General features: G+C 43.0%; 1 protein-coding gene across 3 annotated transcripts; it reads left to right on the plus strand.

Annotated features, from left to right (window-relative positions):
- The first annotated feature begins 324 nt into the window (after window positions 1–324).
- LOC113505489 (dnaJ homolog subfamily C member 13) lies at window positions 325–26,031 on the plus strand. 3 transcript variants are annotated; one of them, XM_026888232.1, is made up of 39 exons: window positions 325–480; window positions 1,402–1,751; window positions 1,928–2,274; window positions 3,577–3,712; window positions 4,054–4,172; window positions 4,522–4,668; window positions 4,860–4,959; window positions 5,892–6,064; window positions 6,458–6,665; window positions 6,974–7,129; window positions 7,356–7,598; window positions 7,964–8,140; window positions 8,530–8,727; window positions 9,170–9,378; window positions 9,657–9,816; window positions 9,910–10,010; window positions 10,101–10,275; window positions 10,347–10,549; window positions 12,802–12,922; window positions 13,032–13,196; window positions 13,567–13,718; window positions 14,116–14,317; window positions 14,742–14,930; window positions 15,236–15,371; window positions 15,740–15,930; window positions 16,230–16,421; window positions 16,924–17,103; window positions 17,526–17,687; window positions 18,262–18,480; window positions 19,273–19,405; window positions 19,768–20,031; window positions 20,249–20,361; window positions 20,664–20,836; window positions 21,309–21,540; window positions 22,008–22,175; window positions 22,773–22,919; window positions 23,167–23,392; window positions 23,714–23,829; window positions 24,097–26,031. In XM_026888232.1, exons 2-38 carry the CDS (start codon window positions 1,413–1,415, stop codon window positions 23,785–23,787), a joined length of 6,630 nt encoding a protein of 2,209 aa, XP_026744033.1. In that variant the 5' UTR covers window positions 325–480; window positions 1,402–1,412; the 3' UTR covers window positions 23,788–23,829; window positions 24,097–26,031. The 3 variants fall into 3 exon arrangements, with proteins under 3 accessions (XP_026744033.1, XP_026744023.1, XP_026744042.1); XM_026888222.1 differs by having other exon boundaries at window positions 23,714–26,031; XM_026888241.1 differs by lacking the exons at window positions 21,309–21,540; window positions 22,008–22,175; window positions 22,773–22,919; ... (1 more) ...; window positions 23,714–23,829; window positions 24,097–26,031 and adding an exon at window positions 21,033–21,154 and having other exon boundaries at window positions 326–480.
- Window positions 26,032–26,228: the final 197 nt, after the last annotated feature.

Below are 26,228 nucleotides of genomic sequence, written 5' to 3' on the forward strand. Positions count from 1 at the left end.
TAGTTGTTGATTTATGCTATCATGTGTTTTGTAGGTGAATTCTCGTACCAAGATTGAGGAATTTGAAAGTCAGGCAATAAACACAAAGTATGAAGTAACAAAGAGAGCAGAAATGTTCCTATCCTATAATGTAACATGTTTCAGTAAAGTTTTCTACAGTTTTGGCTTGCTGCGCTGATGATTTTAAGTATTGAAATAAGAAGAGACATTTTATGAAATCCGATCGTTCCATTTTTTAGTAAAAAGAAGCTACTAAAAACCGCTGTTGTTACCGCTTTTTGTTTTGTTTTTACGAAAATCTGACGTCAACCTTTTATTTATTTTATACGTGTCCACACTAATGAAATTGTCAATTTGTTGAACGATTGGTCGGTCCTTTCTCGAGCTCTTGTTCACATTTTTTACGTTTATTTGTCTAATATGTGGTTCATATCGGATACCAGCTGAGAGTATTGAAGCTTGTTTATCCACATATAACTTGTGAGTACTTTTTTGTGATACATGGGGTTGACTGTCGGTATAAAATGGGTTGTACCGTTCCTTGTTTACACGTATTCGATATCAATGGTTTCCCGATCTATTTACAAAGGGGAGGATTGTTCTAATTAAATTCTTGTTTAGATCTAATAGGTAGAGTTCTGTTACGCAGTTAGTTAAGTCGTTCCTCTTGGCGTCATTGATAGAGACTAGTGGTGGGTATAGTTCGTTTGATAATTGAACAGGTTTGTTATTGTAACCCACTTGTTCATTATTGGTAATTTATTGCCGGTTGTGATTTAATCAGTCGTATTAAGTTGCATTAATTTTTGTTTTCGTTTTTCTATAATTTTATCTCTTTGGTTGGAACTTTCAAAAAAGTTGCTATCTTCATGACATTATCCTTTTTAGATTAAAGTATTCCCTAAACCTACCATATTTTCCTTGTAAGAAAACCTAATCCGTGTTTATACATACAATTTGAAAAATGTAATATCTAAAATTAAATTGGCCTTGCTCAGGGTATTGCTTAAAATGTAGGTACATCATTTATCATTGTTCCATCAGTAGATTCATTCTAAAACTGAGTTTTTTTAGATTACATTAATAAGTTTATTTATTAAATAATTCTGTAAAGTGATAATTTTTTGTTCAAAAATCTGTAACACATCTTTTTTATATTGTCTTATACAATCAAATTGGTTTTGGCAACTCTGTGTTAAATTTATGTACAGCATTATAGTCTATTAATTCCTACTTTAGAATTAAATCATAAAATAATCAATTGGATATTTACCCTTGTGCAACATAAAGCTCAAAATTTACTTCTTTAAAACTGACCTGCATTTTAATTACAATATAGTCACAAACTACCACCTAATACTAAAAATATTTCTTTTTCTGTAATACTTTATGTTTCAACAGGCAATGTTAAGATGACTCCATTAAAGGACAATCAGGATGTGGCGTCATTTCTGGTCACGAAGCACTCATGGAAGGGGAAGTACAAGAGGGTGTTCTCAATTGGCACCCATGGCATCACCACATACAACCCCGACCGCCTAGAGGTCACTAACAAATGGCTGTATGCAGATGTTGTGACTATCTCATCCTCAAAACATTCAAACTCAACTGTCAACCATGATTTTACCCTGGTTATGAAAAAGGATAAAAAGGTTGACTCCATGAAGTTTTCATCTGAATACAAATGTTTGATTTTAACAGAGGCGTTTAAATACAGACTCTTGTTTGCTGAGAAACCTAAAGATGTTTATGTAAGTAGAAAATCTTTTCTCTTTTAGCTTTTAATTTCTTTAAGTAAAAGCTTAGTTTTTATTGACGTTCTTTGTACAAAAATACCGAAGAAAAATAGTATAACTGCTTCATACATCATTTATGTTCATATTAAGTTAATGGGCATAATAATAATAATAAACTTCAAAACTTTCAGAGGTACCAAGCATACAAACACCACTGGAGTGGAACACGTCTCCCTATTGTATTGGAGGTTGGTCCTTGTGCCCTGGAGCAACTGGACCCTTCCACCCACACACTGCTTGCCAGCTACCCATACTGTGATATTCAAGGCATACTCCCAGTACGAGACATTCCAGGGGGATTTGTATTGGCGGTGGGGGGCTACAGCAGACTACACCTGTTCTCCAATGCAATGGACCACCAGATAATAATCAATAAGATGCTAGAAATGGCGAATTTATCACTTAGTATTAGCATCAAAGTATTGTCTACGATGATTACTTTAGACGACTATCATGACCAGAGATTTGGGAAGTACAGGTGAGTCATCTTTGATATTGTAGAGTTTGATAGCGTTTGGTGACGTAATTTATTGCAAAATATTTGATACTGTACTTTGATATTCGATTCCAGTCAAAAAAAGAGGTTGTAGTATTGAAGTTGTTCCTTTTTTGTTTTATCCTGTCAGTATCGATATTTAGGTGTTAACCTACTTTGTCAAATTAATATGTAACGTCATTGTCCCATCATGTAAATTAGGAATATAATTAACGGCCAGTTTAGTCCATTCACATATGTTGCTCTTCAATTATTGTATGATTCACTCGGCCTTCAATGTGAACTTTATCTACGCACACTCATATATATCATATTCACGATTAGTTATCATTCTAAACAAGTTGATATAAATAAACATAGATGTTTGTGAAAAACTATGATTTTTTTATCATTGTCGTCATGGTAAACGTTTTCGTATCTGTTAGTTAGACTGAGGGTAAAATACATTGTTCCAAATTCAATTTTGGTAACAATGAAATATTTACGACACATAAATAAACCTTATTTTCATAATTATATGCCTTGACGATATGTACATGTTGTCCAGGTAACTTGGTGTTTGGTGTATATCAGATAGTCAGACGCTCCATGGAAAAAACTATACCAAACCACATCAGATTATACCAAAAGCCGACGCCAACATAGTCGGGAAAAGCCTAGACATAATAAGTTGATTTCAAGTTTTCAAATAACAACCTAGTCTTATAAACCTTTGTGTAACGTAAAATGTAAACTTTGTCAAGGTTTGTTGTACATTAAATCATTGAGATCTAAAATAAACTAAATGTCATAACACTCAATATACGCCCATATTATGCAGCTCTGTAAAAGTGGGCGTCCACATTATATTAGTACGAAAATCCTGGAACATCTAATAAAATAATGACTTAAAGAACCTAGAAAAATATCACGAAATTTTAGTAGCCATGACTGGTTGCCCAGTTGTAGAGAGCATTAAAAAGTAGTCGACTCATCACCAAATAAAAAAAAACTTTCACAATTCTAAAACTACTAATAATCGCGGAATATACATGGCCTCTAGTGTCCTCTTTTACTGGACAATTGGACGTTATAACTTCTCTGGACACCCTGTACACATTTTTTCAAGAAGAAAAGTCAGGAAACGTACACTATAATCATAAAAAATATGTATATTTTGAGTACATGCACTAGTAGTTTCAATTTCATGAAACCGTTATGAAATAAAATTTACGTTACGTAATTCACCTCAATTATTTAATCTTTTATTACAATTACATTATTCGACCTGGTTTCATATTACAGTGGCGATCAACATCAGACGTCTCTTAGCGAGTTCATAGTTCAGAAAGTGAATCCTGCTCGGCACATGGAGCCGATGCGACGTACTCTCTGCCTATCCGATACTTGTATACTAGAGAGAGATCCTCAAACTTATTCCGTAAGTCATAACTGTTTGATAATCGATATAGGTATTGCTTCTATCAGTTTATCACATCCTTGAAATTTGAACAGGGAAAGTCATGAATACTTGGTAAAATTTACGTAACATAAACACTCTGATAATGGTATGGAAATGATTAATGATATATTAATAATTTCCATAGCGCTCAAGTAATAAATGAAGAATTATTAATCATAATAATGACGTCACAATCTTGTACAAAATTTGAGTCGTAAGTCTTAGTAAACAAAATGAAAAAAGAGTGAAAAATAAACGCTTAAAAAAATAGGTAAAATGAAAGATTATATGAGTGACTTCAATATGGTGAATATTTTCAGGTGGTATGTTTACGTCCACTGAGTGATGTGTTCGCTTTAGTAAGAGACACGGATCATCCGCAAAAGTTCTCCATCGAATATCTTAATGGACAAACGCGAATGTACCTGGCTGGTGAAAGGTAAACCTAATGTCATAGGTCAATCAGACTCTCTTCTAATCATTGCTGGTGAATATTGTAATTGCTTAGATCTGCAAAAGTTTGCTCCATCATTTCCTTATTTAACCAAACAGATTAGTTTTATATCAGGGCGCAATTCTGCTTTTGCCGATGCTGCCGAAATGACACTATTCATATTCTCCTAAGCATTTTTCAACATAATAATTGGAAATTCAGTACACTCACTGTCGATACAATTCATTTTGAATTATTGTGTTGGCAAATGTCGTTCATTGGCAATTGTTGGAAAAATGCTTAGGGAAAACGAATAATACCATTTTAAATTACTAACTTACTATGATGCACGTAGGGACGCGCTGCTAGCGTCCCTGCTGGACGGCGTGCGCTCGGCGGGGCAGCGCGACGTGCACGTGCGGTCCATGCCCACGCTGCGCGGGTACCGGCTCGGCCCGCTGCACCAGCCCGTCGAGGAGGAGACCGAGTCCAATCATCTTAGGTAAATCACTTTATAATTATGGTGTACGCGTATTTAAATATAAAATACACAATCAAGTGGAAACAAGCTTTAGGTTTATATTTTTTTCTAAAGGAATGTGTTAAAAAAAATGATAATCGATAACCATAAAAAGTTTTTTAGCAACGGTCTTATTTAATTATGTCGAAAATTCAGCATATTTTTTTTCACAGATTATTCCAAAACCCAGTAGGAATGAGTCGCGCAGAAGTGATCGAGAGATTCAACGCGAACGTCGGCTACAGCGGCCTCATATACTCAGTCAGCCAAGACGTAAGACCTCCTACATAATACATAAACAACTGTACATGAGTGCTACTTACTAATACATAACAATAACGAATTAACTCTTAATATTTTATAGTTTTAATTCAGTAGGGAAAGCTAATGACGCCAATAATTTTATCGCTATTTCGCTACGCACACAATATTGATACTTGCATGTTTTTTTTAAGAATTACATTGAAAGTATGCGCCCGTTGTTTGCGTACTAACTCTGTGTTTTAAATCGAATATTGTATACGATCTTAGTACTCATTTCACCACGCTATACTCATCTACATGATCACGCTTGATTTTAATGATTTTTATTACATTCCTGGGACATATTAATGTACCTTGTGTGCCTTGTAGGCCCGACCCCTGTTGTGGCTGTTTCTTACGTGGGATCTTGTAAGTCCCTTGTCAATTTATTATTTTACACCCTACATTGCTGCTCCTTCAATCGCTACATACATGTAAATACCATAGATTCTACGCAATGTACTAACTTTTTGGGTCGTTGTAAATTATGCCGCACCTGGGATTGTTATATGGATATTTATTGTACCTACTGTTAAAGTTCTTTAAGTAGCATGGAATTTTTGAGTATAGCTCGAGTTGGTGTTGTTTTTCGGAATCTGAAACTATTGTAATAAATTAAAATATTTCCACTGTATTTATGATGAATGTCAGAAAAGTTCGTGTTTTTTTTAAGAAGTTATATATTTTTTTCCTACATTGTGTATGTGGGTTGTTAATACATGCATATTAATCGGCGTGATATAATAATGATAAGTTTTAATTAAAAAAAAATAGTTCTCCCATAGAACATTCATCATATTTGCAGACTCCTTTGACAATCATTTAAATATTCCCGTTTCCAAATCTAATAAACATCGATTAACAATATAAAAGACGAAGTGCACTAAAATGTTGCGTCGCAGCGTCTGTTCGCCGAGAACAAGGAGAAGCTGATCACGGGCGCGCTCACGGCGCTGGTGAGCAGCGCGCCCTCCGGCAGCAACTTAACGCCCCGCGAGCTGGAGTCGCAGTTCCACGCGCTGAGGCGACTCTGTGCCAGCAAAGTGGGATTCGCGGCGTTTACTGCCTTGCCTGGGTAAGTACGGTTTTAGTAGTACGATATTGAATACTGTTTTGCTTGTATCTTTGGAACTAGCTTTATAATATGTATAAGAAATAAATTTCTTAAATTAGATTTCTTGTTTTGGATACTTGCAAATTAACACTTCGCTCTATTTTTCCTATCTTATTTTATGATGGGATTTGATTTTATGTAGCGATAATCTTTATATGTCGATGAATAAAGGATCTTTTCAATGATGCGCTGAAGAAGCGGTTGTTATTATTGTCGTCCTTTTATTTAAATCACTGTAATAATATAGTCGGTGAAAGGAGCCAAAATAGAGACTATGAGACTATTCTTGACATTTCCTTTTTGTTAGGAATCGGTAATATAACAATAGAGTTGTATATCGTATGTGTGCGTCAGTTTCCGCGAGTGGATCGGCACGGCGACGGTGGCGGCGCTGCGGCGCGGGTCGGCGGCGTGCGCGCACGCGGCGCTGGACGCGGTGTGCGCGCTGCTGCAGCCCATGCACGCCGAGCCCGACCTGCGCCAGGAGCAGCTCAACAAGGCCAGCATGCTGTCCACGCCCAGCTTCCTCGACGGCCTGCTCACCATGTGGGCTGACCATGTCGTCAGTATTCTATTACAATTAAACAAAATTTAACGAAAACCTAATATATATTGTATATTGTAAAGTGACAAATTTAGATTTCAAAAGTGAATTGGGCTTTTTGCAACAATTTCTCTATGTATTGTAAAATCACAAAGTAGTTATTTTGGATTCTCGATTATACGTTTTCATTCGTGAGAAGTCATAAATAATTTCAATTTAAAATTTATTCCAAGTCGCCAAAAATATAGTTTATAGAAACGATCGCTTGAAACCAAGAAAATTGTTCCCAAAACGTGATTCGAATCTTTTTATTCTTCGTGTCCTAGACTGCAGGAAGCGGTGCCTTGGTAGTGGCAGCCATGTTGGATTTCCTCACGTTCGCATTGTGCGTGCCATACAGTGAAACGACGGACGGCAAGCAGTTCGATCAGCTTTTGGAAATGGTCTCCAAGAGGGGGAGAGTCCTGTTCAAGTTGTTTGAAGTAAGAAACTGTAGCCAATCCTAGCTATCAAATCAAATCAAATAATTTACTTCAGCTATATTCAATTACAAATAAATTATTGATTTAGAAGCGCGTCTAACAGATTTTTCATCCGATTTGTAGATTTTTGATTGACTATTGAGGAAAAAGTATGCTTTATGTTACGTACTGCCAAGAATTTTACCGTGAATTCGTGCGACTTAGTAATGAGTGTGTACTTGTGCAGCACCCGTCGATGGCCATAGTGAAGGGCGCGGGGCTGGTGATGCGCGCGCTGGTGGAGGAGGGCGGGTCGGGCGTGGGCGCGCGCATGCAGGCGCTGGCGCTGGCCGAGGCCGCGCTGCCGCGCCACCTGCTGGCCGCGCTGTACGCGCCGCCGCGCCTGCAGCACCGCCACCTCGCGCGGCACCTGGTGGCGCTGTGGCTGGTGGACCACGCCGCCGCGCACTCGCTGCTGCGCAGGATCATGGTAACTGACCACTGCTGTACTTGGTACTGGCTGTCACTAGCCTCAAAGTACACCCAGCACCCCTATGTTGGGTGCCGTTCATATCATTTTTGTTTCAAGGAAAGTCAAATGGTACAACCATTCAAAATGGTGTCAACCACGAATTTTTGTGAAACCCCCAGCGACCCAAGGATTAAATTGTTTAATGCAAAAGTCGTTTCACAAAATATGATGTTTAAGCCTCTTCTCGAGCTTAAGAAGTTATCGAATCTTTTACTTTATGGTTAATTCCATGTGGAGAATATCAGGCTACAAAATATTAAGCATATTGTGCCATTTGTTGTTTTAGTTTTATATTTTTTTAAACATAAATTATGTGTTCCCAGCCATCAGGCCTCCTCGCATTCCTGGAGTCGTTGGAAGCGCCGCCAGCAGCCGCGATAGCAGACGAGATGGAACCCGAGCGTGATAACTTACAACTTGCTCAAGCAACCGTCAAGCCACGCGCACAGCATTGGGAGGCGTTAGAAAGACAAGTGAAATATGTGGAGAAACATCTGGAAGTAAGCATCAGTTACTTTTAAATTTCATACATGGCTACGCATCGGCAAAGACCCAAGAGTCATTACACGGCGGTTTAGGGTTAGTTTGTAAGAGTCTGACACTACCCACTTCTTCCCCGAATGGCTGGTGTCCACTTGTCCTTCGTATCCATCCGATTTCTGAAGTCTTTTTCAATCCATGGTCTACTATAATTTCGCCATCGACGTAGTCGACATCGCAAAAAGAATTAGAATAGAAGAATTTAAATTAATATAGCAGGACACTTAGACGTGATGACGGTAGATGGTGCAAAACCTTTACATGAGCTATATAAATAGACATGGTATGGTATCAGATATCTATGTTTAGGTGTTAATTGTGATAGTGATATAACTGTGTCTGTGGTTAGCACTACGCGGCGCTGGCCATGCAGCACTGGGCGGCGCGGCTGGGGCGCGCGGCGGGCGAGCGGCGCGACGCCCCGCGCGAGCGGCCTGTCGTACTGCGCCGCCGCAGGGAGCGCGTCAAGTCCAGCGCCAACTGGCCGCTCTTCTACTACCAGTTCCACAGGGACCACGCGCTGCCTAACCTCATATGGAACCATACGGTAAGATCGTGAGGATAATGATTATTTCGCTGCCTCGTTACGTAATTATGACTGTTTAAGTGTAATGTGCCAGAAAATATTGCGATAAATGGGAATAAAAAAGCGGTAAAAAAGAAGTTGGGACATACTGATATCTGCCCACGTTTCACAAGCTTATGTAAATATGTTTTTAAAATCTGTGCAAATAAAGCTTTGGTTCGCAACGAACTCGGAAAGGATAAATCCATATATTGAGGTATATCTAGTTCACATAGGTGGTTTCTCGCAAGCCCTTTCCCATAGAACTGATATTTTATAACCGTAAAATCAGTCATTATTGGTAACGTTTTAAAAGTGACTGACAAAAGCCTTTTTAAATACGGAACATTCGTTTTGATTCCATAAGACTTATAAAAAAAAGTGTCGAAGGATTTAAATAATACTCAAACTTCATTAAACTCAGACTCGAGAAGAGCTTCGCAACGCCTTAGAGAACGAGCTCCGCGCCTTCACATCAGACCGCGAGGTCGCCGGCACTACCCTCACGTCGTGGAACCACGCCGAGCTCGAGGTCCACTACCAGTGCCTGCAGAACGAGGTCAAGATCGGGGACTACTACCTTAGGATACTGTTAGAGCAGAGGGACAATGATGACAGCCCGATTAGAAAGTCGTAAGTATTTGTTTGTAAGCTATGGATAGAATAGTATGGTATTGAATTTCGAACTCTACGCTTTAAATATTTAGTTTATATTCTCTTCCTATTGCTTCTAAATATATTTATGCTGTGTCTAGTCTTACACGATGAAATGTAAGTAGCTAAGGTTCAATATGAAATTAACCTTCTTGGTGTTAATTTTCCAGTCAAGCGACAGCTGTATTTAGAAATAAGACTAGACTAAAGACTTCTGTAGTATTTAATACGAAATTATACCTAAAGTAATATTTCAGGTACGAATTCTTCAATGATCTATACCATCGGTTTCTGTCGACGCCCAAAATCGAGATGAAGTGTATGTGTTTGCAAGCCATGAGTATTGTGTATGGACGGTACTTTGAAGATATCGGTCCGTTTGCTGATACTAAGTACATCGTACAGATGCTGGACAGGGTAAGTTACAGTTATGCGACCTTACGTACCGTGAATAAGGTTTAGTTTTCAAGTTATCAGAGCAATGTACCTCATTTTTTTTTCGGTTTTCAGACATGCGACAGAATGGAAAGGGACAGACTTGTACAATTTCTATCAAAACTTATTTTACATAGAAGAAATGTCAGCGATATATTAGAATGGAATGGTATTAGGTAAGTAACAATACTCTCGAGCACTTTATATTTTACGCATTGTTACTATGCAAATTAATTCGGCCACTTACATTTATTTTTATATTTTAGGATCCTTGTAGAGCTAATGACACTAGCGCACTTACACACGTCGCGGGCGACCGTGCCGGCGCAAAGCAATGTGATTGAGGGCCCGCAGCAGCAGACCGGCGGCGACCGCGAGTGGTACTACAACGTAGAGCAGGCCGACAAGGTGCAAAGGAATGGGCCGGTCAGCTTTCAACAGGTTTGTGGAGAATTAATATCGAATTTGTTTCTAAAAACTGTTTTTGTGCTAATAGGATCTGTTTTTCCCAGCTCAAAGACCTATACAAGTCCGGCGAGATCAACAATAAGACGAAAGCCTGGGCTAACAGCATGGAAGGCTGGCGCGCAGTGGGCGGCGTTGCGCAGCTCAAGTGGACGTTAGTAGCGCGCGGCGTGGCCGTGCTGGACGAGAGCGCGCTCGCCGCTACTGTGCTCGACCTGCTCATCACGTGCGCCAGATACTATCCCAGCAGGTAGGTGCGGCCACAGCTACAGGGTGGAGGGCTGGCGCAGCTCAAGGGGACGTTAGTAGCGCGCGGCGTGGCCGTGCTGGACGAGAGCGCGCTCGCCGCTACTGTGCTCGACCTGCTCATCACGTGCGCCAGATACTATCCCAGCAGGTAGGTGCGGCCACAGCTACAGGGTGGAGGGCTGGCGCAGCTCAAGGGGACGTTAGTAGCGCGCGGCGTGGCCGTGCTGGACGAGAGCGCGCTCGCCGCTACTGTGCTCGACCTGCTCATCACGTGCGCCAGATACTATCCCAGCAGGTAGGTGCGGCCACAGCTACAGGGTGGAGGGCTGGCGCAGCTCAAGGGGACGTTAGTAGCGCGCGGCGTGGCCGTGCTGGACGAGAGCGCGCTCGCCGCTACTGTGCTCGACCTGCTCATCACGTGCGCCAGATACTATCCCAGCAGGTAGGTGCGGCCACAGCTACAGGGTGGAGGGCTGGCGCAGCTCAAGGGGACGTTAGTAGCGCGCGGCGTGGCCGTGCTGGACGAGAGCGCGCTCGCCGCTACTGTGCTCGACCTGCTCATCACGTGCGCCAGATACTATCCCAGCAGGTAGGTGCGGCCACAGCTACAGGGTGGAGGGCTGGCGCAGCTCAAGGGGACGTTAGTAGCGCGCGGCGTGGCCGTGCTGGACGAGAGCGCGCTCGCCGCTACTGTGCTCGACCTGCTCATCACGTGCGCCAGATACTATCCCAGCAGGTAGGTGCGGCCACAGCTACAGGGTGGAGGGCTGGCGCAGCTCAAGGGGACGTTAGTAGCGCGCGGCGTGGCCGTGCTGGACGAGAGCGCGCTCGCCGCTACTGTGCTCGACCTGCTCATCACGTGCGCCAGATACTATCCCAGCAGGTAGGTGCGGCCACAGCTACAGGGTGGAGGGCTGGCGCAGCTCAAGGGGACGTTAGTAGCGCGCGGCGTGGCCGTGCTGGACGAGAGCGCGCTCGCCGCTACTGTGCTCGACCTGCTCATCACGTGCGCCAGATACTATCCCAGCAGGTAGGTGCGGCCACAGCTACAGGGTGGAGGGCTGGCGCAGCTCAAGGGGACGTTAGTAGCGCGCGGCGTGGCCGTGCTGGACGAGAGCGCGCTCGCCGCTACTGTGCTCGACCTGCTCATCACGTGCGCCAGATACTATCCCAGCAGGTAGGTGCGGCCACAGCTACAGGGTGGAGGGCTGGCGCAGCTCAAGGGGACGTTAGTAGCGCGCGGCGTGGCCGTGCTGGACGAGAGCGCGCTCGCCGCTACTGTGCTCGACCTGCTCATCACGTGCGCCAGATACTATCCCAGCAGGTAGGTGCGGCCACAGCTACAGGGTGGAGGGCTGGCGCAGCTCAAGGGGACGTTAGTAGCGCGCGGCGTGGCCGTGCTGGACGAGAGCGCGCTCGCCGCTACTGTGCTCGACCTGCTCATCACGTGCGCCAGATACTATCCCAGCAGGTAGGTGCGGCCACAGCTACAGGGTGGAGGGCTGGCGCAGCTCAAGGGGACGTTAGTAGCGCGCGGCGTGGCCGTGCTGGACGAGAGCGCGCTCGCCGCTACTGTGCTCGACCTGCTCATCACGTGCGCCAGATACTATCCCAGCAGGTAGGTGCGGCCACAGCTACAGGGTGGAGGGCTGGCGCAGCTCAAGGGGACGTTAGTAGCGCGCGGCGTGGCCGTGCTGGACGAGTGCGCGCTCGCCGCTACTGTGCTCGACCTGCTCATCACGTGCGCCAGATACTATCCCAGCAGGTAGGTGCGGCCACAGCTACAGGGTGGAGGGCTGGCGCAGCTCAAGGGGACAAAGTTCAATAAAATAGCCAAGCCTTACCAAAACGCGCACTCCATTCCTGTCGATTTTCTACTGCTGCTTCACTCGTCATTCTCGCTCTCGAACATACGAAACAAGCCCGCGTCGCTAAAGATCATGTACAGGCACAGTATAACATCGCTTACCGCAATGTCGCGCCCTTTTTTATAACCTTCCTAGGTATAGCGTGAACGAGTATTGCCGTCTTATGCGTCTTCCCTAGGTATTCCTCATAGCATTTTTTTGTAGTTTCTGCCTGCTAATGCCTGTTCTATTTAAGTGCGGTACTCTTTATCGATGTATCGAACCTTTATCACCGGGCATAATAAAAGAGTCAGTTCCATTCAATAGCTTTATTGTGCGCAGATTTCCGAAATATTTTGTCATGTTGTTTATATTCACTGCTGATTTTGTGTATTTTTACTCACAGGGACGAAGAAGACGCTGTAATCAGACCTCTACCGAAAGTAAAGCGGATGTTATCGGAGCCTGCTTGTCTGGCGCACGTCGTACAACTGTTGCTCACTTTTGATCCTATATTAGTAGAAAAGGTAAGACAAAACAAGAATTTTGAACCTAACGATTAGTCAACTTGCCTTCATTTCTGGAAGGATGACGATCGATTAACTATTGCAACTACAATAATATTAATTTTTCTAGGTAGCAACCCTACTGTATGAAGTGATGCAAGACAATCCAGAAATCTCGAAATTATATCTAACAGGCGTTTTCTACTTCATGTTGCTATACACGGGATCGAATCTGCTTCCTATTGCGCGGTTTCTAAGACTTACACATATGAAGCAGGCCTTCAGAGCTGATCAGGTATGTGGTCTATTATGTTTGGTTAAACTTGGACATTTTGACAGCGATACAACAAAATTGACACTGTCCTGTTCCTTTTACGAGTTAGGTAACACTGCGGGAGTACTTAATCTTAAGATGACATAGCAGCGCTGTTGTCGTGTATTCAAACTGAATACGATATTCAATTTTATTTGAGACTATTTAGTTAGTTACCAGCAACTTCTGAATCAGTCAACGAACGCTTGTCCTGGCTTGGATGCATTTGTGCATGTAACATCAATGTTTGTCAAACTCCCCACGATACAAGAATTTTTCGGATTAGTGAGGGAACAGTTTAAATAAGAAAGAAAATAAAAGAAGATCTACGTTGACTTTATCTTTCCCACAGACAAGTTCAGATATAATGCAGCGGTCGATCCTAGGCCAGTTATTACCTGAAGCGATGGTGTGTTACCTAGAAAACCACGGCGCCGACAAGTTCGCACAGATCTTTCTAGGCGAGTGGGATACGCCTGAAGCTATATGGAACTCCGAAATGAGGTGAGATGGCTTTTAATGATGTTCTATTTTATACCTTTTGGGGTTGGATTAAAGTTGCAAATTGTTTGAAAAGCCATAATGTTCGTCTAAGCCGTATAGAACTTGGAAATATGGGAGTTGGCTTATCATATTGTCTAGTTTAAAACCTTATGAAGGTGGGATTAAGGTGGTTAATCTGAATAGCTGAATTTCGTACAAAATGAGAAAAAAAAAATTGGGGTTTCAAGAAGTCTAATAAATTAAATATTCTTGAACTTTGCCATGTTGTGTAGTGCTGTGTTACTAGGTGTTATTCTATTTACTGCTTATCAACGAACAAGATTTATTTAATGCGAGTTTTCACTATAACAAATTAAAAAACCAATCAATTTATTGTACTTTTCCTGATTTATCATAGACGCATGCTGATAATGAAGGTATCAGCCCACATCGGCGAGTTCACCCCCCGCCTGCGCGCGCACATCGCGGCCCGCTACCCGTACCTGGCCATCCCGGCCGTGCGCTACCCGCAGCTGCAACACGAGCTGTTCTGCAACATGTTCTACCTGCGACACCTGTGCGACACGCAGAGGTTCCCCGACTGGCCTATACCTGACCCTGTCAGTATACGTACATACTTATGTTGATATAGTTAAAGTAAAGGGTATTTCATGTTAAGTCGTGGTAAGAAGAAAAACTTAATCCATCAAACATTTGAACTGAGTAACGTTTCACAAAAATGGGAAATACCTGCACGTATTTATAAGTGTACAGACTATGGAAACTCAGAGACCTAAAATATCTGTATATGGCACACCAAGATTTTAAATACTTAAACAAATTAAGTGTAGGTCCCGCTTTTGCCATTGACAACCTGTAGGTAGACCCATTCCCTGGTCAACTTAACGTAGACTTAATTGGCTGGCATTGGCGTTAGATGTATTAGACATTGACTTTGACTTTGTTTTCCCATCCTGAGATATGAGTTTTCTGATATTTTGATATAGGAAAGAACTAATTGTAACTTCAACTTTTTTTACTCAGGTTGGCCTACTGAAAGATGTTCTGGACGCATGGCGTCGCGAAGTCGAGAAGAAGCCTCCATCCATGACAGCGAGCGAGGCGTACGCGGCCTTAGGACTGACCACGGGCCAACACGACGAGGCCGCCGTGCGAAAGGCGTATTACAAGCTGGCGCAGCAGTTCCATCCTGATAAGAACCCCGAAGGACGAGTAAGTAGAGGCAGAGAAGTTATTGTGATAAGATCTAGTGATTCTGTATTTGGTAAGATGGAAAAATATAATATAGATTTTGTTTGATCTTATCAACCAGCGTTGACCTTGGCTCTTTTTAGACCCTCAGTCTTGGTGATCAAGAATTAACTGTTTTTAGGGAAAGTTATTATAATGTAATCAAGGCTAACACAAGTGTGTCCTACACAATGCTATGTGAAGAAAATTCAGATCAGATGAGTCTTATGACCATCTGTTATCTCTTTCGTTTTGTTCGTTAATGTTTTTATGTTTTATCCGTAAAGGACCGATTCGAGGCAGTGAACCAGGCTTACGAGTTCCTATGCAGCCGGAACGTTTGGACCGGCGACGGACCCAACACCAACAATATCGTGCTCATTCTACGCACGCAGACGATACTGTTCCAGAGGTATTCTGAAGGTACGTGCAATTTGTTCAGAGAAAGTAGAGTTAAGTTTGAATTTAATTTTTATCAAGATTTACATACGGATTTCTTATTGTAAATGTATAAAAGCATACAAACATCGCTAGTTTTTCTTCGTTTTATGACGTTGTGAGCGCAGGGTGAAATTAGCTATTTTTGACTTGAATACCAGATGTGTGTAATGCCGAGTTAATTACAAAGGCGTAGTGCGTATGGCTGTAGTTGTCAACGTCATTTAATCAGCTGTGGAGGCCCATATTTTAATCAGTAGATGAAGAAGAGCCCGAGTGACGTGGATTAAAAATATGGGCTCGGTAAAGCTTTTCTCTAAGAAGTCATTAGTGATATGTGGTCCCTCCCGCAGTGCTGGCGCCGTACAAGTACGCGGGCTACCCGCAGCTGCTGCGCACGGCGCGGCTGGAGGCGGCGGCCGAGCAGCTGTTCGCGGCCCGCGACGCCGCGCCGCTGCTGCCCGCCGCCTGCGAGCTTGCGCACGCCACCGTGCGCTGCTCCGCGCTCAACGCGGAGGAGCTGCGCCGCGAGGGCGGCCTGCAGGTAACAATAGTACTGACGTATAGAAGAAATGTTTTTCATCCGACTTCGAAAAGAAGGTTTTCAATTCGTAGGCTTTTTATGTTTGTTACCTTAGTCTGGACTTGTTACTAGACTGGATGAACCGATTGTTGATTCTTTTTCTTACCTTCGGGCGAGTCGTGAAGACTGGCGAGAAGTGGCCAAGGATCGGGTAAAGTGGCTCTCTCTCGTATCAGCGGCCAAGACACATTTTAGGTTACTGTGCCAATGGAGTAAGTCAGAAATAAGTAAATATAACCCCTCCCGTCCTCCCTCCCCAGGTGCTGCACGAGGCCATGTCCCGCTGCGTGCCGGTGTTGTCGGACGCGAGCGCGGCGGGCGAGGTGTCCGCGCAGGTGTGCGCCCACGCGGCGCGCTGCTTCGCGGTGGCGGCCGCCTTCCCCGCGTGCCGCAGCGTGTGCAAGGACATGCCGCAGCTGTGCGCGGACCTCGTGCCGCTGCTCAAGAAACAGGTACACACACATTTTTGATACATGTATTTCAGAAATACTAGTTATAACAGCAAACAAACGTTATTAAACAAAAAAAAGGGTAAGAAAAAAAGATGTTGTTGAGAATCGGTCGAAAATTTTCGGATTAGTTCAGTTACTTACACCGTCACACGAGAATTTTATACATTCGATTTGCCGTTTTCAAAAACCTTCTTCTATTTCTGATAAACATGTCTTATTCTGCGATTTGGCGCATAATGTCCTTTTTAATTTTGCTTGTTGTGTAACCTATGGACATAGCTTAGGTGTACATTTATAGAATAATAGTATGTGGTTTGAATATATAAATTATTGGACTATTCTTCGCTTCAATTTGTGCTTTCAAATATGATAACATCGTACAGGAAAAAAAGTGATTTTTCACAATCTACTTATTTTCTGTAAAGAAAATAGAATGTTATAACGAAATCCTAAATACATTAACCCTCTAAAGCTAGCTAACTAACAATACTCGTCGACCCAGCACCTAGGCGAGACAGCATGCGCGGGCGCGGCCGCAGTGGGCGCGCTAGCAGCGGAGCCCACGTGTCGCTCGCAGCTGGCGCGCGCCGGCGCCATACAGGCGCTGCTGCCCGCCGCGCTGCGCTACGACTACACGCTCACCGAGTCCGGCGTCGAGACTGACGCGCAGCAGAGCAAACAGGTAAACAAACATGACGATATTTTTAAAGGTATGACATTTAAGTTGCCTTTAAATTTACGGTATCAAGATTTGCCGTTATTGATTACACTATTTTGATGTACTCCATAATTCAAAGCCTTCTGATCTCTTAATAAGAGGTAGACAAGATAGATGTTGAAATTTTGTTCTATTACCTGGGAATCATAATAGAAGCTTTGCTTTGTTTGATACTAGATGGGGTTGTGCAAAAGTTGTGGATTGTGTATGCCGCATTATACTGTATATATTTTAAAATTCTGCTGCTAGTGGGGCAAAAGTAAACTAAACAGACCTACAACAAAAAACTAATGCTAAATACAACTTACATAATTTGTATACCAAAAAGAAAACATTTTATTTCGAATATTAAGTATTGACTTGAATTCTATCGTTAATTTTCGTAGGAAGTCGCTAACCAGCTAGCGAAGCAGTGTATAGTGGCGCTAGCGGCTATGTACGGGCCCCATGCGCAGGCCTCGCCGGACGACGAGCATATACAGAATGCTCTAGACACGTTACTCACACAGTACTTGTGTAGAAGACTTGGGGAGCCGGACCAGCATGAGGTAATATAGATATCATATTTTAAGGTAACTTTAACAAATAGTGTAGGGGAGGAATATTACTTGTAATATTCAGTCCGTAGTTTTAAACATACGAGAGACTTTGGTCATGTTTTCATAACATTACATTATTTAACTAGCTTTTCGCCCGTGGCTACGCCCGCGTCGAGTTCGGTTATATCGCGTTTCCAAGAGAACTCTTCAAAAGTACGGGATAAAAACTATCCTATGTTCTTTCTCAAGGTCAACTCTATCTCTGTACCAAATTTCATTAAAATCAGTTCAGTGGTTTAGACATGAAAGCGTAACAGACAGACAGACAGACTGAAAGACAGAGTTATTTTCACATTTATAATATTAGTAAGGATTCTCGATTATCGTAATGGGGCCGTAGTTAACAGCCCCGTTGTAGAAGAAATAGATAATAATTATGGACCGAATATAAACAATTAACAGCGATATGAACGCAAAACAAACAAGAAAAGTGAGTATAAAACCTGAGAAAAATATAGTGCTACCGTACTAAAATACTGCATATATATGTGGCTATACTAAATTATCTTCTCTCATCCCCCAGCTATTAAAAACGCTAACCTCAAACTGGCGAACCCCCTACCTGGTGTGGGACAACAGTACTCGCGCGGAGCTGAAGGACGTGTTACGTAAGAACCGGCCCGCGCCCGACAGCGAGGGGCCGCTCATAGAGCCCTTCACGTACACCGCGCACGAGGGACTCGTGTCAGTCGGCGGCGTATACATCGACATCTATAATGAACAGCCCGACTTCCCTATTGAAGTAAGTGCATACATTTGTATTTAATATTAAGCAGTGGTCTATGAAAGGAAACTTCCCATATTCAACAGGTTGCTTAAAGCTGCCAATGATAAAAATGATGTCGGCTTCCTTAATAACGAGTCACACCTTATACTCGTGAACGGGTGCTGCTTGCGGTGGCTGGTCGGTCTGCTGACCTTGGCCGAGTAGTTGACAGTTTAAGTTCATAGTGGCTTAGGTACCATGACCTCAAATTTTTGTTTATTTGGCACGGCACCTACACACTTATTTTGATATATTTTTTAATAATTATATTGTAAATGGAAAGACAGCGTGCTGCTGGGGAGTTTGTTGCGCCGTTTCTTCTCTCACAGCAAAAGCACTTAGGAAGCGGTGACGGGTGGGCAAAACTGGGTGCTGTCAATGTAATTTGACCTTCAAAAAGTGCTACTTAGTAGCCTAATTTGAATAAATGACTTTTGATTTTGATTTTGATTTCACGAGAGATTGTTTTTTTTTTTCATTGATTGCTGATTTTAGCTTCATCATCGACTAAGCCTTTTCCCAACTATGTTGGGGTCGGCTTCTAGTCTGACCGGATTCTGCTGGCTACCAGTGTTTCGAAACGAGCGACTGCCTATCTGACCCCCTCAACCCAGTTACCGGGGCAACACGATATCCTTTGGTTAGACTGGGTGTCAGACTTTCAAGCTTCTGACTACCTGTAACGACTGTCAAAGATTGCTGCTTTTAGTTTTGGTTAGCTTAAGTATGTAGGTGAGAAAATTATTTACGTGGTAATATTTGTCACAGAATTCTCAGCAATTCATCTTGGACCTACTGAAGTTCATACAAGAGCAGACTCAAGGCGACATGACGACCGAGCGAGTGCAGCACGTCACGTACGCACTGACCGCGCTCGCCAACGTTATTATAAAGAACCCGGGTAAGAATTCTTCCTGTACATCGTACTATGTGTGCGTCTTGCGTTTGATTGTGGTAGCGTAGCTCCGAAACGTGAACGATTTTAACAATTTTTTTATGGTCGACATTGATTTTAACTGTATTTAGTAGAAAATGATACATACCCAATTATCAAGTTTTCCAGCGTTTATTAAAAGTGTTTCAATACTCCATAATTGACTGCTTCCATAGTATACATACATATTAATAGATGACATGTTATAATTGAGAACAGTGTGGACCCTTTCGGGCCAGCAAGATTTGGGTGAGAGGAAGAACGCTTGCTTTTATACTTCGTTGAAGTCATCCCAATTATGTATTAAAGTATCTGTACGCACATAACAGGTGCAGAGATCCAGTGCATCGGTCAGTTCGGTCTGATCTTCGGCCTGCTGTCGGCGCGCGCCTACCCCCCGCTGCAGGGCGCGGCGCTGCGCGGCGTGCTGGGCGCGGCCGGCAGCCGCGAGTGCGTGGAGGACATCGCCGCCAGCAACGTGCTGGGCCCGCTGCTGGCGCTGCTGGCCGACAGGCCGCCGCGGCCCGAGGCGCTCGCCGCACTCGCTGCGCTGTTCGCCAACACCACGCTCGTCAAGGAGGCGCTCAACAAAGGTACGTAAATATCAACCGTTACATTGACTATTGGTGGAGGGATGCGGAGGCATATGTCCAGTAGTGGACGAATATGGGCTAACGATGATTATGATGGGGACATTAACTATTTTAAAAACCTTATATGTTTGAATATTTGAGTCATTAATGCGAGAATAACAAAAAAGTACCTACAATTTCTTCGTGTAATGGTATTAAATGAATGTCAATGTTCCAGGTGCTGTGATATATCTGTTAGATTTATTCTGCAATAGTAAGATACCGGAAACGAGAGAAACGGCCGTCGAGTTGCTGGCGCGGATGATGTCCGACAAGTTACATGGACCTAAGGTAAATTTGACTTGGCTACATATCAAAACTGAAATGCTATTTTATACCAAAAGTAATTCAAATACAAAAATAACGGATGAATACTATTTTACATAAAGAAAATCGACAATGTCCGGCTCCTTTTGTTTTTTATTGAGCATTTGAGCAAAACCTCATTACGCAACTTTATCATGTCACTTGTGTCCTTACTCAACTGTTCGTAAACTGAATTTACTTTTATCCGCGGCTTCGTCCACCTACAACAGCTAACGAAGCTCATTAGCTTGTATTGTAGATGTGATGCCAGTATGTCCGTTGTGCAGGTCCGGCTGACGATCTCGCGCTACATCCCGGGCGTGTTCGCGGAGGCCATGCGCGAGGCGGGCGGCGCCAGCGCCGTGCACATGTTCGACGCGGCGCACGAGCACCCCGAGCTCGTGTGGAGCGACGCCACGCGCAACACGCTCGCCGCCAGGATCGCGCAGCTCAGGGACCGGTACGCACTACACTACTATAAACATTCTACCTTCTATGTCTTGTAATGATAGGCTTTTAGACCAATTTTATGAGTCGAGTAACAAACAGTTTGCCTCGCGACCCCGCCTTCGCCACAGCTCCTGAGAATACCGTTATTAAATAAATAATTAAGATTCTGCCTCACGAAAGTCATGGTACCTAACGATTGTTTGCAGTTCAGCACAGGTTTCAATTCGTGGGAGGCTGTAGAAATCGATTAATGGATGCTTTATCCTGAAATAGGCTGCAAGAGCATCAAGTAAAACAACTGCGTGGAATATAAAAATCGAATTAAACATTTTCTCTCTTTAAATCTAGTTTTTTTTTGTTTTCGTAAATCCGGTTTTTGAATGAAAATTTAAGTATATGTTTAACCAACATAAAACTCTAAAAATGCAGATGTCTAATGTGTTTTTAAGCAAACCGGCTTAAATGATTTTTTAATTCACCAGGCACCAATCATTACAACTATCAACACCCAACGCTATATTCGAGGACCGGGAGACCCTAGAGCGGGCAGCGGCCGGGGAACAGGTGTGGGCGCCGCCGGGAGAGGTGGTCGTCGACGGTGTATACCTCAAGCTGTACCTGCAGAACCCGCACTGGAACTTGCGGAGCCCCAAGAGGTTCCTGCAGGAGCTGGTGACAGAGACTATTGCTTCGCTTAATAAGGATAGCTCGGAGGTGAGGCTCAGAGAAATAGGTGGTTTAAAATAAACTGATTAAATATCGTTGGTTTTGGTTTATTCGTAGGGATGATATAAAAAATGTTAAAATAAAGAGCAAAAGAGGTTTCTAGGTTGTCGTAGGAAGTACGAGGCAGGCGAAGCGTTGCAACTGCAGAAGTGGATCGATCACAGGTTAAGCTACGGTTGATTACAACGTTCCGTGAATGAGTGGCTATCTATGCCATTCTTTAGTTCCTCCGTGTTTGGGAAGCCACGTCAAATTGTGGGTCCCGGCTGTTTTGACAGTTAAGCCTTTCAACGAGTCAGATCGGTTGAGGAGATCAGAGAGGGTGCATCTGGTTAGACGAAAGCCGATCAGATGATGATGATATGGGCTTTACAAAAAGCGTATTTAGGAGTATCTAGACTCGGATTTGATATTTTGTTTTTAAAATAAATTAGCATTTTATTAATTGGTCACAGGGAAGTCGCGGCGAGACATGTGCGCTAGCCCTGTCGGCAGCTCTCCGCGCGCGGCCGGCGCTGGGCGAGGTGTGCGCGCAGCTGGGCGAGCTGCCGCGCCTGGCGCGCCTGCTGCCGCAAGCGCCCCGCCTCGCCGTGCCCGTCATAGCTGCACTCGCACCCACACAGGTACGTACGTGATATGTGTGCGCTGGGCGAGGTGTGCGCGCAGCTGGGCGAGCTGCCGCGCCTGGCGCGCCTGCTGCCGCAAGCGCCCCGCCTCGCCGTGCCCGTCATAGCTGCACTCGCACCCACACAGGTACGTACGTGATATGTGTGCGCTGGGCGAGGTGTGCGCGCAGCTGGGCGAGCTGCCGCGCCTGGCGCGCCTGCTGCCGCAAGCGCCCCGCCTCGCCGTGCCCGTCATAGCTGCACTCGCACCCACACAGGTACGTACGTGATATGTGTGCGCTGGGCGAGGTGTGCGCGCAGCTGGGCGAGCTGCCGCGCCTGGCGCGCCTGCTGCCGCAAGCGCCCCGCCTCGCCGTGCCCGTCATAGCTGCACTCGCACCCACACAGGTACGTACGTGATATGTGTGCGCTGGGCGAGGTGTGCGCGCAGCTGGGCGAGCTGCCGCGCCTGGCGCGCCTGCTGCGCTTGGGCGAGCCAGGTGTGGGCGTAATACTCGACATGAATTTGGGTATCTTTATATGTTTGTGAAACCCTAAAGTCAAAGTCACGTAACACGTACAATATTAACGAAATATTAATAAAATTGTCCGCAGGCATGTGTGGTAGCATTGACCCAGACGGACGTGATGGCGGGCCTCAAGTCCGCCGTGCAGTCGTGTCGCGAGATCGTGGGCAGCGCTTGTGAGGCGCTCGCGCTCATCTTCTCCAGCAACGCGAATACGGACAGGCTCGTGTTGCAGGTCAGTCGGCGAGAGTATATACTTTAATGGATTATTTTCTATTTAAACATTTTGCTATTTGAATAAAAAAAGACCTTAAAACTTCTTAGCAACATGATGATTCTTGCATGCATGTTTGTCATTTTGTTCTGCATTAGATACAGACTGCTCGACGGTGCGATTCATTCCTTGTGTGAAGATAGACTTTTGGACATTTTGAACTACCTCACTGTTTGCTATCCGTACTCATATCAATATCATCTGGCAGGCGTTAGAGACGGACCTGATAGGCACGTTGCTGTCGCTCCTGGAGACCCGGCTGGAGGGCGCGGCGGCGGCGCAGCTGGTCCGCGCGCTGAAGGCCATGTCCCGCTCGGGCCCGCACGGCGAGCGCGTGCGCGGCGTGCTGGCGCGCTCGCCCGTCTGGGAGCACTACGCCGCGCAGCGACACGACCTCTTCATCACCGCCGCCTCGCACAACAACACGCTCGCAGGTAACGCGCACACACACTCGTCACAACTCCTTATCACAAATTTATAACATTGTTTTTCGGGTGAACTTTATCTGCTCTATAATGATGGAAGTTGCTAGAGTGCTTGGTAACCGAGATGTACAGGGAAGGTTGTTATGTCAACAGGGAGAAAGAGTCGGACGAAGGGGGGACGCCTTTGAGCTTTGGTGTCTCTTGGCCCTTGGCAGTGCAAACTTAACAATAGTTCAATTATTTTTAGCTTCCTCATCTGCAAAATGATCTCTTTGCACAATATACAATCACATTTTCTGAATCATCTAACAAAGTGTATATTGGTAACAGCGGCCCCGCACACGGCGGGCTACCTCACAGCGCCGCCGTGCAACATCCCGGCGCAGCCGCCGCCCATCGACTGACCGCCGGCCCTCCGCACCTAAACACACACAGCTTTCTGAAAGGTACGTCACATTACTACCAGCCTCACGAATCTCTTATGATATAATAGAAATTTAGATAGACTTACTTGATACAAATGCATTCTTATTGGATATAAAAAGAAAATAGTTATACTGTATATAGTTGCATCCTTCAATTAAAATGCCATCATAATTAAAGGCAACGTTTTTTGTGTTCAATTCAAGCGCCTAGAGCAAAATCAATGTTGGATTTGATGGAAAAGTGTACGACATTCAAAATGATGATTCCAGCTTTTGTAATCCTTTCAGAAACAAGTTGTGTTAGCGAATTTGCCTTGGCGTACTCCGCGGCCTATGAGCTACAAAATTATTATTTCGGTGTAAGATACCTCATCTCTGTGTATTATAACTATAGCAATAATTCTAATACGCTTAAACTTTAACTGTGCGTGGAAATCAACAATGAAAAGTTGATAATTTTCTTATGTTCCGTACGTTCTTAGCCTCATGAAGTACTAACAAGGCAAATTCATATTTGTACTTATGTAAAAATCTAATTAAGAACCTGATCATTATGATATTCTTAAGTTGTATTGAAGTCTCATAAAAGGTTATATATTATTAACACATTTACTCAGCAGTAAGTGGCACGCTCGAAGTATTACCAGCCAAAGTTTATTTGTGTTTTAGCTTCGTTCGGCTTAGAACATTGTATAAGGTTTGATCTCTAACGAAAGGCAAATATTATTTACATCATTCCTATACGGTAGCGACATATGTATTTAAGGTTTTTGTATTAAGATACGCACTTTTTTATGAATATAGGCTAGTTATAACACAAGTGCAAGACAAATATTATTCGTTTGATTCGTATTTATGTATATGTAAAATTGTTTCTTTACGCAGTTGCCCGCTGTTAGTTCCGTAATACTTAACAATTATTGTGATTTAATGGCAATATTAACTTAGCAATATTTATACATACTTGTTAAGTATTTGCTTGTACAAAAACACTGTTATTATTTACGTTTCTCAGCTGCACATCGAACTATAATAATTTCGGCTTAAGACGACTGTCGGGTGATTGTTATTCAACTTTGATATACCTATTCATGTCAATAAATATAGGATTCGCACTTTTATATGAACATAGGGTTATAATATTGTGTACCGATAGTCTGTGACTACATGACATAGTTTGCTTTTGTACCAATTTTGTGAGTCTATTAATTACACGTTTAAAGGCCTTCTTGCCATATTTAGTTATTGTATTGAGACTGAAAATCATTAAAAATATAATAAAATATTTTATTGAATTTTGGCTTTAGAATGAAATTAAGTTTATAAGCCTATAAGGCTTTTTATTGATAAATTGGATGTTTTTCTAATTCATGTGTAGGTGTAACATTATATTCTACTTGTTTGTTTTACGATATTTAAAAAAATAAGGTTTGAACCTTGAATGAATTATTTACAATAAGGCTTGTACACCAGAAACGGAAAAATGAATAAAATATCTTTGTGTAATATGTATTATACCATTTGTTGATGTAAGTTACGGCTTTTTTAAATGAATGTTACTACTTATTTACATGAAAATTATGTGTGATAATACTGTAAAAGAAATTAAAATGATTGTTTGTTTTAGTCATATCATAGCATATTAAGGCGTCTACTTGAAATAAAGGAGGATGTTCTTATCGCTCATTATTAATTGAGTACGTCCTAAAATATGTTTATATGCGCCGACTACAATATTTAGTCGATTTATCGATTTTGCTTGCATTTGTTCTACTTAGTTTTATTTGCTGCAGCTTTCTGTATCATAGCTTTTTTGGTGATGTCTGCGTCGTAAGAATGATCGGCTAGTTATTTTAGTCGGTGCATCACTTGTAATGATAACTATGGAAACGTGAATGGTCATGATGCTCGTGTGTTATCTACTCCCATATTGTCTGAAGAATAGAGATTTTTATTATTGATCAAAATTATTGCTGGAGATTTAATTTATTGATGCATTGTTTTTTTGTAGCGACAACAAATTGGGGTATATTTAGAAGAGTCAATATGATTTTTATATTCTAATACTAAACTGATAAAGTTTGTCACGGAGTACATAACACAGGGCAGCTTGAATGGATATTTTGAATGGCACCATGACGGCAAGCAAGGTGTGATCATATGGATATTTTTATATCTAGAAATAAGTTATATCGCTGTAAAATATACGAAGTTAATATATCAGTACGTCTGTTTTATTTAAACAGTTTCCCACTTTCAACGCCTTCCAATTTCACACAAACACATAAAAGAGAATTTTAATTTTGCTACTCAAAGTACGTAATTGTTATGCCATACATAAACATAATCAGCTGATCAAAATTACTTATAAGTTTAAACCTTTTTTGTCATGACCACGCACTTATTGAATGGTCAAATAT

This window comes from Trichoplusia ni, chromosome 2, assembly GCF_003590095.1.
Source record: "Trichoplusia ni isolate ovarian cell line Hi5 chromosome 2, tn1, whole genome shotgun sequence".
NCBI classification, from domain to species: domain Eukaryota; kingdom Metazoa; phylum Arthropoda; class Insecta; order Lepidoptera; family Noctuidae; genus Trichoplusia; species Trichoplusia ni.

What these genes read in the sequence shown, in the direction of transcription:
- LOC113505489 (XM_026888222.1), top strand. Translation starts at nt 1,413, where the DNA reads ATGACTCCATTAAAGGACAATCAGGATGTGGCGTCATTTCTGGTCACG. An exon ending in ATAAGAACCCCGAAGGACGA is followed by an intron (nt 14,931 to 15,235) that starts GTAAGTAGAGGC and finishes TTATCCGTAAAG; the next exon opens with GACCGATTCGAGGCAGTGAA. An exon ending in TTAATAAGGATAGCTCGGAG is followed by an intron (nt 21,541 to 22,007) that starts GTGAGGCTCAGA and finishes AATTGGTCACAG; the next exon opens with GGAAGTCGCGGCGAGACATG.